At 41.0% G+C, this 12,184-nt stretch overlaps 1 protein-coding gene across 3 annotated transcripts in view; it reads left to right on the top strand.

Moving 5' to 3' along the window:
- Window positions 1–2,588: 2,588 nt before the first annotated feature.
- SAMD13 (sterile alpha motif domain containing 13) overlaps window positions 2,589–12,184 on the top strand; it is a 49,923-nt gene continuing 40,327 nt past the window's right edge. Inside the window, exons 1-2 of one of the 3 annotated variants that reach the window (XM_007457216.1) lie at window positions 2,589–2,738; window positions 7,466–7,550. In XM_007457216.1, coding sequence (XP_007457278.1) covers window positions 2,729–2,738; window positions 7,466–7,550 — 95 coding nt within the window. In that variant the 5' untranslated portion in view covers window positions 2,589–2,728. Of the gene's footprint in view, window positions 2,739–5,878; window positions 6,075–6,917; window positions 6,960–7,465; window positions 7,551–12,184 lie in introns of those variants that run through there. The other 2 variants (XM_007457218.1, XM_007457217.1) reach the window with 2 other exon arrangements.

Below are 12,184 nucleotides of genomic sequence, written 5' to 3' on the forward strand. Positions count from 1 at the left end.
TGTCTCACCTCCCTTCCAAGGATGAACGTCTCATAGTTCCATCTTCTCTGGAATGTCAGTCCATCAATTATCCCCTCTGCTCTGAACTTCCATGTTTCTGCCTCTAATGGCTTCTTCACTTCATCCTACAAAGAGTTGTCTCCTGTCCCCAAGCCTAGAGCATCCCTTCACATTAAGAGCCCAGATTCCTCCTGGCCATCTTTGCCAAAACTCTCTACTGCATCCTCCATTTCTGCAATTACAAATCCACCTCTTCTAGACATTCAATTTCTACTGAATCAATATTGTTTATGAGGCTTTGTGCTTAGAGTAATTACCAACTTGCCCCCAAATCCTCAACTCCATCAAAAGGGTTAACTCCATCAAAAAGATCAAGGGCAGAGGGGGAGAAGACTACGCCCTATGAATATAAGAAGTCAGTGTCTCTCCTGGCAGGACCCAGGAATGAGCACTGCACCAGGGCTGAGTCATCCCCTCCACAGGCCTTCAACATTCCACCAAAATGGATCAAGAATCCACCTGATTCTCAGACCTTTTTGCCTCCATCCACAGAGTCAGGGAGCCCAACACTTATTCCTACTCCCTATACTCACAGCCTTCCCATCATTTTATATTTTGACTCCTCTGGGACTGATTACAATATCCCCTTTATCCCTGTCTATGTCAATCACCACAAGAAGTCCCAGACTCCCAGGTCCCACCTGAAGTCTCATTACCACAAGGCTCCGAACATCCCCTAATCTGTCTCCACCTTCCAGCTTCCCCAATCCCTGAAACTCTCCCACAGTGCCCTCTGGAATTCATGAGTCCTCTCCCACATCACTTTTCATCACTACCCCTCTGGTTCAACCCACTATTATTTCTTGCCTCTATTACTGCAATAGCTTCTGGCCTATTTGGCTTCCACCATTGCTATCTGTGATCTATCCCAGAGAGATCAGCCAGAATAATGCTTCAAAAATATGCCTGAATGTTATTGCTCTGCTCAAAACTCTCCAGTAGCTTCCCATTTAATTCATCATGAAAGGCAAAGTTGTTGTAATGTCCTCCAAGCCCTACATCCCCTGTTCCAACCCAGCGGTCATTCTCAGTCATCCTGCTTCTCACCCCCAACTCTCTCTAAACCAGCCACACTGGCATCCTTGCTGTTCCTTGAAAACTTCAAGCACATAACTCACCTTGTGGCCTATGCCTAACTCTTCTCTCTCCCTAGAATGTTCTTCCCTCAGAAATCCACAAGGCCACTTTTTTACCAACTCCTGTTCTTTTCCTTGAATGTAACCTTTTCAATAAAATTTACTATATTTAGCACTCTCCTGCATTCCCAATCTCTTTTATCTGCTTTATTTTTTCATAACATTTGCCACTTTCTAATATATAGAATTTACTTATTTAGTTTATATTTACTATTTATTGCCTGCCTCTCCCACACTCACATTAGAATACAAGCTCCGTAAGTGCAGTAAACTTTTTCTGTTTTATTTATTGATGTATCTCAAGTATCTAGAATGGTGCCTAGTATGTAGTAGGCACTCAAAAAATATTTGTTGACTGGATAAATGGTCCACAGCCTTGTCAAATTTAATGCCCCTTTGAACAACAAATATGAGTTAATAAACTCTTTACCTTTATGAAGGGAAAGTCATAAGGTACCTACACATGTAATTTTTTAAAAATTCAAAGCAATGCCTTCACTGTAATATAAAGGAAAAAGTAAACATATGATTCAACATGGAACTGCTCAGGCACCCCTAAACTAAAAGACACAATGAAATAGTCAGACGCTTGCATCCAATCTGTAGAGTCACCATGAAATGGGCAGCACAAAATGGACTGTATTGGTGACTCAAATTCCAGGAACGGCATTGCCATTTCACTGTGTGAAAAAGTTTGTGTTTATATATAAAATAGATTCTAGGCTCAGGTAAATATAAACAGGTTTTTCATCCACGTGAGTGAGCAGTGGGACAGTCAAGTCACACAGGATGTGGGACAATTCTTTGCTGGGCAGGACTGCCCTGGGCATTGCAAGATGTCTAGTGTCTTTGGCCCTACCAACTACATTCCGGTAGTTCCCCATCCGAAATCACTGGGACAAGCAAAATCACTCTGGTAAAATCCCTGGGTTTTAAAATCCTATGGTTCTAATATAATGAACCAAGTACATAAAAAGTGCTTTGTAAACTGCAGAGTGCTCTACAAACGTATGGTGCAATTATTCACTCTCCCTTTGCATGCCCAGGGTTTCAACTGAGTGAGCCACAGAATAGGTGTTCCAAGCAGAGAATGCCACGTGTGTGTTCGGGGTGAAGGCAGAGTAAGGCCCTAAACAATATGGGCTTGGCCCGGGAAATCTCTACTTGTCATAACTGCCAAAACCCAGCTAAAAACTTCATCAGAGTTGCCACGTGCGAGTCAGACGGGAAGAAAAAATGGTACCAGCCTGAAGACCCCCAATTTAAAAGTCTCTCTAGGAGTGTTTCCCACCTCCAGCTCCCAGGAGGTTTTAAAGTTCTTGCAAATGTCCTCCCTTACCTTCTAAACGCCCCGGCCTCGTCCCTTCCCTTCCGGGCCTCTCGGCTTCCGAGCCGCCCCAGCCTTTGGACCCCTACCCCGCCCAGGGAGACTACAAGTCCCGGCGTGCCCAGCGCGCCCGGCCGGCTGCATTGGGGCTGGGCGCGTGGCGGCCGGCGAGCTCTGTGCGGGGTAAAGCCTCCCGGCGCCGGCCATGCGGGGAGGTAAGTGATCCGCTCGTGCTGCGAGCGCGCTGGGAACGCGCCCGTCTTCCCCCCTCTCCAGGATGGAAGGAAACGAAGAAAGCCACAATAAAAACCGCCCTGCCCTCCCTCATCTCTGCTGTGTGTCCGGTGCTCCTACAGCTTGTTGCACCCCCGAGCGTGGAATCTGTCACCCTGGAGTGGAACTGGGGGCAGAAGCGTGCCCGGCTCCGCGGAGAGCTGCGGCTCACCGCGGGCTGCGGGGCAGAGCTCGCAGGATGGGACCGGGAGGTGGCACGGCTCGGCTGGGCGCACAGCGAGCGCCACACCCCCCTACTCCCTTTCCAAAGGCGAGCTCCCCCGGGGAGTCCCCAGTCTCAAGGACGAACGGTTTCTTCTTGAAAGTCTTAGCCAGAAACTTTCCCCTCTGTCACCAGTGCCACAAGCGAGTCGTTTGGCTATCGGACAGGACCGGCTGGTCCAAGAGGCTCTCTGGCATTTCCTCTGCTGCCCTCTGTTCTGCCCCCACCGCCCCCTCTCCAGGCCCTCCTTAGTTTTCCTTGAGATGCCCTTGGGGACCCGTTGAGCTCGGCCGTGCCCTCGGGCGGCTTCTCGAGATTACTTCTGCAGCCCTGTGCACCCAGGTCAGCGCTCTGGGACGCGGGCTGGGTGCGCCTGTGGGCCCACTCCTGGAGACAAGGCCGGCGGGAGGTTCCTGGGGGAGGGCACTGGGTCTCTGGGGGATGAGTGCGGATCAATAAAAGCAGCCGATCGAGGCGCCGGTTTCCCGTCCTTTCTGACCCATCTCCCCTGCTATCTGAGCCCATTCCCAAGTGTCCAGGAAAGTCCTGCTCCAGAATCCTAGCACAAGGATCTCCGAAGTTATTTTAGCACATCCCATGATATCCTGGATCAGAAGGTCTTGTCGGTTTGCATGTGTATCTCTCATTCTACTCTTACACACTACAGATACACATACACACAAACACCGTGCACACTACACATTCTGCCAACACATAAATACCACACACTACACACACCACAAACACGCACATATTACACAGCGTACACATACACTCGTCACACACACTGCCTTTATGCTATGCACCACACACAACCAGACACCACACTACACACAAATACATATAATTTTTATTAGCAGAGAAGATGGTTAATATCAAACAGTTTGGTGGAGGGAGTGAAGAGGAAGTGGTTGAGTACTAGTATATATACTTATACCCACAAATGTCAGTTTATTCCAAAGTTAGAAACTAGCTGATGAGTGAAACCTCCTGTTGTCAGAATTTGTGGCTCATTTTGTATAAAATGGGATTGATTTTTCACAACACCTCCTGAAACCCATACCCTTGTGTAACAGGCAAACTTTTGATCACAGCAGGCAAGACAGGAAGGGGTGTCCTTTTCTATATGTAGGAAGAAATTCCTGGAGAAACTTCACAGAATCCTTTCTCCTGTGAGTGTGTCTAAGGAAGAGTCAGCATAACTACATTTTCTTTGCCTCTTTCAAGAGTGGCGTGCTGAATCTGATTTTTTTCTGAGCAGTGGCATGACAGCGCTGTCAGGACACCCTGTTCTCTATCCCTTGCCCTCAGGACTCACAGCCCAGCACCCTTCCATTTGAATTTAGTTGGAGAACAGTTGAGAAATTTCAGATCAAACCCAAAAGCATTAAGGAATCTGTTGGTGAAAGAGTGCTCTATCTCCGGAAGAGTTCATCATTTTGATCAGTGGTGGTAAAACAAACAAAAAAAAACCCCACCTGTTTGAGCCGTGCTTAAAAAACGTTACTCAAAAATATAAGAACATTTAGAATTCTTTCCTAAATTATTATTATTTGCTCTTTCAAGGGGGCAATGGCAAAGATGGGCAGAGAGAGCCCTTGAAATTTTTCTCAGCGATGATCTTTCAAGAAGTTGAAAATTTATAATATAATTTCAGCAATAAGTAAGGGGAAAAACTTGACTTTGAAATTCAGGTTGCAAATCTGGATCATAGTTGCTGATCTAGTACCCTTAAAAAGTACTAAAGAAAAGGGAGACCAGCAGCTTTCTCCTCAATTCTGCCTGAAGTCTACACATGATTACAGCAGCAGATGACTTTTTCTAGGATCCTTCTTGAGAACCTGTAATTCTCTGCCCTACCTTGAGAGGTTTTGTTGACATCTTGACCTAAAAGTGTGCAAATATTGATTGGTGTTTATTTCGCGGACAACCATTTATGTTTCTAGTGTATGTACAGCACATTTGTGGAATGGGAATGTTTCCCTTGAGCACTAGTTCCCAGCCAAGCAAGCAAGAGAACTGTGAGGTTGACTGGGGTAACTTAATCAAAAGATCATGCCCAGCCCCTACTCCATCTCCCACTTACCAGAACTGGGACCTAGGATGGTGGTGGAAGATACTAGGAATTTGGGGACTGGCACAAGATCTTCTTTTTCATATGTAACTAATATAGTATCAGGTGCTCATAGAAAATAACTGTTGAATCTGTTGAATTATGCTTTTTACGCAACTGGGATAAACAGTGAAAATGAAACCTCCCAGACTAATTGTTTTTGTTTTGTAGAATAAGGTTTGTTTTATTTTGAATTTTTTGCTGACTTCGTCTGGTAGGATGAATGCCAAAATTAAAGAACGTGGGCATTCTCAGGAGATCTGGTCATCTACTTTGCATCAATATGTTACTTCCTGCATAATGAAATAAAAGGATTTTCATCTGGGCAGTGCTTTCCTTATTCTCACAAAGAAATTACTTAAAAGCCAGCCCTGGAAACTTTGTTGGCAAGTCTCAACTAGGAGGAAAGGGTAACAGGACTGCAGCTTCTGGGTGTTCACTGGGTATAGCGCCTAAGCACCAGGCTTTCTCTTTTCTCTTTTCTCCTACAGGAAAGAAAAAGAAATAGTTTGACACATGGCATTCATGCTCAGAACAGCAGCAAAGACATATGATGCAGAAACAATGAAGGGGAGGGAGAAAATAAGAGGCTCTTGATATAGCTTGTTTTCCTTTGAACAAGACAGGTGCAGGGAGAATTCTGCAGTTTGGAGACTCATGATTCATTCACTTCCACTAATTGTGCCGAAGGTAGTTAGCAAAAGTGAACAGGCACACTGTAGCTTTAAAAAGTCAGCCATGAACCAGAAGGCAGTTGGTGCAGCTTGTGTGTGATTCCTAACGTCATGTTGGCTGAGAGCCAGCCTGGTTTTATTTCACTGTGTCAAATTGTACCTCCTTATTGAATTCCTTTGCCAGCCTACTTTGTGAAAGAAAACATTGGGGTTTCTTTGGCTGTTCTTGATAAGCCTATAAAAAATGACATGTTTTAGTTGCTTCTAGGTAGGTTTTCTTTTTACTCTTCCACAAAAAAAGAAAATAATAATAAGACAATGTAGTGTGGTGTTGCAGAGTATCATTGTGAGTGTTTTGTTTTGTTTTGTTTCTGAGATGCTTAGAAAATGGTGAATGTGTAACAGTTTCCAACTGAAGTGAAATCATTCTTTTGGCATGGAGTAAGCTGCACTATCTTCTGTCTACTCTGTAACGGTGTGTGGATGTATGTTAATATCTATATGTATCTTAAATGTTGGATTTCTCTATGGATGATCTAAGTGGTTTAGCGACTGGAAGTTTGTGTGTGTGTGTGTGTGTGTGTGCGTGCGCGTGTGTATGTATCAGCAGTGAAGATAATCCCACACTTAACAGTATTATTTGTTAATCATCTACTTCTCTAACAGCGATAAAATCTTGTGAATATACTAAATGAATGATGCACTTGTCATGTCAGAGTAATCCCTAGGGGAAGGAGTGCCGAAGTATAAAGTGATTTGAGAGGAAATGTATTTAATTTATGGCTTCAGCTGCAGAAGAACAAGCACGTTTCAGAGCTAGTTTTTTTTTTTTTCCAGCAGTTTTGTTCATAGATTTTTCATCTTTCTAATTGCATATTAATTGTGGAGGGATTTTATTTTTTCAGTCCTCTTCCTACTAAACAAAAAGACAAAGTGATGGATGCTACTATATCTCCTTGAATGTTTTGATGATTTTTATATAAATCTAACGAGTTGCCTACCCTCTCTTACACACACACACACACACACACACACACACCAGCACCACCCTTCTGTGCTAAGGGCTATCTGACATTTCTGTGAGCTTCCAGATTTACCACAGTGTGGCCATCTCACAGACGGGTTTTTGAGGTTTTCATTGAGAATATGTGAGGTAGGGGAATACTTGCTGACGAAAGCTTTAAGTGCTCTTTTGCATCACAATGAAAAAATAGAGGAGCAGTGGGAGTGGACAGAAAAACAAATACAGTAAGAAAAGAAGAAATCATAACCCGTGGTGGGAAGGGGAGGAAAAGGGGGATTGTTTTTCTCGACTTTGACTCATTTATAAGTTACAATGTCTTAAGTGAGAGCTTGGCACCTGGAGGAAGCTGTGCCAGTTCACACAGCACTTGTTTTGAACAAGGATTCAATTTCATTTGCAAATGCTTATTGTCAAGGCAGGGAGTGCCAGTACAGATGAAAGCACCCCAATACGTCTCCTCCAGTTCTTTAGGCTTAATCACGTCTCTCCAGTCACTGAGGGAACTAGAGATGTAAGCAAACATACGTGAACTGGTGTGAGGCTGTAAAAGGGGCCATTATGTTTCCGATTCAGAATATATATTCTTCTCTCACTTTCTAAGAATTAAACACAAGCTTTTCTCCCTTATTGATTAGTTGCTGAAGTAAAGGAAACCTGCAGCCTCCCCATGCTATCTGTTGACATGGAAAACAAGGAAAATGGCTCTGTCGGTGTAAAAAAGTAAGTGAAACTGGCTTGTGAGTTCTGCTTCTACAAACAACAAAGGGACTTGGGTTCTATTTTTATACTTCTTGCTTATGGAGTACAATACACTGTTTGGGGGTTGTCTTGGTTGATTGGTCTACACTGGCCACCAGCCTCCCCTCTCCCCCCAGCTCCAATTGCCTTTTTCTGTATCCATTTCTAAGACAGAGATGACTCAGACATCAAACTGTGCATCAATGTTTAGTGTATCAGCCTTTGGAACAGGGCGGGTTGAAGATTCCAGCCCTGAGTTCTGTATACTGAAACAAAAACACAGAGCAAACATAGACTCTGCCTCCCAAGTCCACAGGCTACACCGAGGGGTGAGGTGGTGGTAGCAGGAAGCAGAAAAGAGAGTTTGAGTCTTTTTTAATAAAATCACCCCTCTCAAAACTGAAAGCTGTAGGGAGAGAAGGAAAAAAGCGTCAGTAAGAATACTAAGTTTAACGACTTCTCTGTCCTAATTTTATGAACTTGAATGTGAAACATTTCCATATATACCATAGTCTTCTCTTTTTATATCTGTTCTTACAGTTGAAACTTGTGTTTATATTTATTGTGAGTTATATGCTTGATTCTTTTAAATAAGAAAATTTAGTTGCATTATGTAGCGTATTCTGAAACATGCTACGTATTTCAGAGTAACTCATAAAATATCTGTAAGTATATGAAAAAAATGTATATTCTCTTTTAGAAGTTATATTTTAGCTGTAACCACTTTGCTTACAAGGTAAAAGTATGTTTCGAGACAGTGCTGTCTGTTTCATTTTTCCCATGTCAGTTAGTTTAAAATTGCCTTCAACTTGAGCTTTGGAAGAAACTAATTAAATGTAATCCATAGAAGCTGTGATACCTAAGTGAGGAAATAGTGTGCTATATATGTTTATGAATAGAAGGTGTATTTTACATTAAACTTACATTAAACTTAATAAAATCTGCTTTTAAAACTTCTCCCGTGGGCTTCCCTGGTGGCGCAGGGGTTGAGAGTCCGCCTGCCGATGCAGGGGACACGGGTTCATAACCCGGTCTGGGAAGATCCCACATGCCGCGGAGCGGCTGGGCCCGTGAGCCATGGCCGCTGAGCCTGCGCGTCCGGAGCCTGTGCTCCGCAACGGGAGAGGCCACAACAGTGAGAGGCCCGCGTACCGCAAAAAAAAAAAAAAAACACTTCTCCCGTAATTTATATATCAGTGCCAAGCTGCCATGCTTATTTCCAGTTTTGAAGTTTGGGGTAGGTAGATGGAGGAGGAATGAAAGAAATAGATGCTTTTTCAATGTGTTAGTTAGATCAGCTGCTCTGAGCAGTGATGAAAATGTCCTACACTCGTACTGTCCACAATGATAGCCATGACCTGCATGTGGCAATTAAAAACTTGAAATGTGACTAGTGTAACTGATGAACTGAACTTTTAATTTTACTGTTTAAATCAACTTTAAAAGTTAACAGCTTCATTGAAATATAACTGACATATAATAAACTGCATGTGTTTAAAGTATAAAATTTGATAAGTTTTGACATTTGTATACAGCCATGAAACCATTACCAAAATTAGGATAAACATATCTATCACCCACAAAGGTCCCTCATAAACCTTTGTAATTTCTCCTTCCTGCCCTTCCCTTCCCTCATATCCCCAGGCAACCACTGATAAGCTATCACTGTAGATTAGTTTACTTTTTCTAGATTTTTTTATAAGTGGAATTATTCATAATGTACTTTTTTGGGGGGAGGGAATGGGTCTGATTTCTTTCACCCAGAATAATTTGGGATTTATTCATGTTATAGTGTGTATCAATAGTTTGTTGCTTTTTATTACTTGAGTAGTATTTTATTGTATGGATATACAATACTTTGTTCACTGTTTATCCACCCACTTGTTGATGGACATTTGGATTGTTTCCATTTTTTTAGCGATTACAATTAAAGCCACTTTGGTCACTTGTGTACAGGTCTATGTGTGGACATACTCATTTCTTTTGGATAAATCTCTGGGAATGAAGTGGCTGGGCTGTGTGGTAGGTGTATGTTAAACTTTGTAAGAAATTGCCAAACTGTTTTTCAAACTAGTTGTCCCATTTTACATTCCCACCAGCAGTGTGAGCATTCCAGTTGTTCTATACGCTCAGGAACTTGGTGTGATCACTGCTCTTTATGTCATTAGGTGTGGTTTTAATTTTCATTTCCCTAATGACCGATGATATTGAGCATTTTTTCATGTGCTTATTTTATCCATAGACTTCTTAAGTACTGTTCAAATCTTTTGTCCATTTCTTATTGGGCTCGTTTTTTAATATACTATTGCGTAGAGTTTTTATATATTCTGGATACAAATCCTTTATCATATACATGATTTGAAAATATTTTCTTGTGGTGTGTGATTTTTTTTTTTCATTCTCTCTACAGTGCCTTTCAAAGAGCAGAAGTTTTAAATTTTGATGAAGTCCAGTTTATCAATTTTTTATTTTATGGATAGTGCTTTTGGTGTCACATCTAAGAAATATTTGCCTCACCCAAGGTCACACAGATTTTCTCTTATGTTTTCTTAGATTTGGGACTATGATTTTTGAGTTAATTCTTGTGCATGGTATGGGATAAGGATTAAAGTCTTTCTTTTGGTGGTGGTCACAGTGGTTGTTTTTTTTGCCTGTGGATATCCAGTTGTTCCAGCACCATTTGTTGAATTGTCTGTGCAACTTTGTTGAAAAATAATTGATCATATATGTGTAGATCTATTTCTGGACTCTAGTTAATTCAAATGATATTTTTGTATATATTTATGCCAATACAACACTGTTTGGATAACTATAGCTTTATAATATACCTTGAAATCAGGTAGTATTAGCCATCCAACTTGTTCTTTTTTGGAACTAGTTTTGGCACTCCTAGTCCTTTGAATTTCCGTATAAATTTTAGAATCAGCTTGTCAATTTCTACCAGAAAGATGCCTGCTGGTGATTTGATTGGCATTGCATTGAATTACAGATCAATTTAAGGATAATTGACATCTTAGCAATACCGTGTTTTCCAACTCATTAACATCGCATTTTTCTCTGTTAACTTAGGTCTTCTTTAATTTCTCTCAGCAATGTTTTATAGTTTTCAGTGTGCAGGTCTTACACATCTTTTGTCTATATTCCTACATGTTTCATATTTTTATGCTATTATTAATGGTAGTGCTTTTTAAGTTTAAATTTCCAGTTTGTTGTAGTATATAGAAATACAATTGATTTTTTTTTAATATTGACCTTGTATCCTACAACCTTGCTAAACTTATTTATTACTTCTAGTGGCTTTTTCATAGATTCTATCAGATATTTAACATAGACAGTTATGTTTTGTGAGTAAAGACAGTTTTGCTTTTTCCTTCCCAATGTGGATGCCTTTCATTTCTTTTTCCTACCTTATTGCACTGAATAGGACCTCCAGTGAAAAGCTGAATAGAAGTGGTGAGATTAGACATCCTAATTTTGTTCCTGATGTTAAGAGAAAACATTTACTCTTTTTCTTGTCTTTGTTCTTCTGTATAAATGTGTCTTTCTTTTCTGTCCGCTTTTAAAATTTTCTCTTTATTGTTTATTTTTGAGCAATTTGATTATGAGACTCCGTGTAGTTTTCTTCATCTTTCTTGTGTTTGAAGTTTGTTTTGTGTTTTGGATTTGTGGACTTAGTTTTCATCAAGTTTAGAAGTTTTCAACCATTATTTTTCAATTTTTTTTTAGTCCCCCTCCGCTTTTCCTTTGGGGACTCCAGTTATAGGTTTATTTAATCGCTTGATATTGCCCCACAATTCACTGATGCCCTGTTAATTTTTTTCCAGTCTTTTTTCTGTGTTTCACTTTGGATAGTTTCTACTGCCTCCCCTTCAAGTTCACTAATCTTTTCTTCTGAAATGTATAATCTCTTGTTAATCCCACCCAATGCATTTTTCATTTCGGACGATGTAGTTTTCATCTCTAGAAGTTCAACTTGGTCTTTAATATCTTCCATGTCTTCACTTAACATGTTCTTCCCTCTAGCTTCTGAACATATGAAATATATTCATAATAATTGTTTCAACGTCCTTGTCTACTAATTCTATCATTTCTCAGTCAGTTTCAGTTGATTGGCTTTTCTCTTCATTATGGGTCATATTTTTCTGCTTCTTTGCATGCCTGGTAATTTTTTATTATAAGTCAGGTATTGTGAATTTTACTTTGTTGGGTGTTGGATATTTTTGTATTCCTATAAATATTCCTGATCTTTGTCCTGGGATGTGCCTAAATTACTTGGAAACAAACAATTTGATTCTTTTAAGTATTGTTGTGCAGGACTAGAGGTGTATTTAATCTAAGTGTATTTTTCCCCTTTTATTGAAGTAAGACCCATCTTTGTACTCTAACCAATGCTCCTGAATGATGAGATTTTCCTCTCTGGCAGATGGAAACAGGCACCATTCCCATCTCTGTGTGATCTCTAAGGATTGTTGTCTCTTTTTCATGGTTCTTTCCCCAGCCTGTTTCCTCATGTGTATGTGATAATCAGTACCCTGCTGAGCACTTGACGGGAAGCCTCTACACCTCTCCAGAGTTCTCTCTGTGTAGCTTTCTCCTCTCTAGAACTCTTTCCTTTC

Source organism: Lipotes vexillifer, unplaced genomic scaffold (genome assembly GCF_000442215.2).
Source record: "Lipotes vexillifer unplaced genomic scaffold, Lipotes_vexillifer_v1.1 scaffold250, whole genome shotgun sequence".
Classification (NCBI taxonomy): Eukaryota; Metazoa; Chordata; class Mammalia; order Artiodactyla; family Lipotidae; genus Lipotes; species Lipotes vexillifer.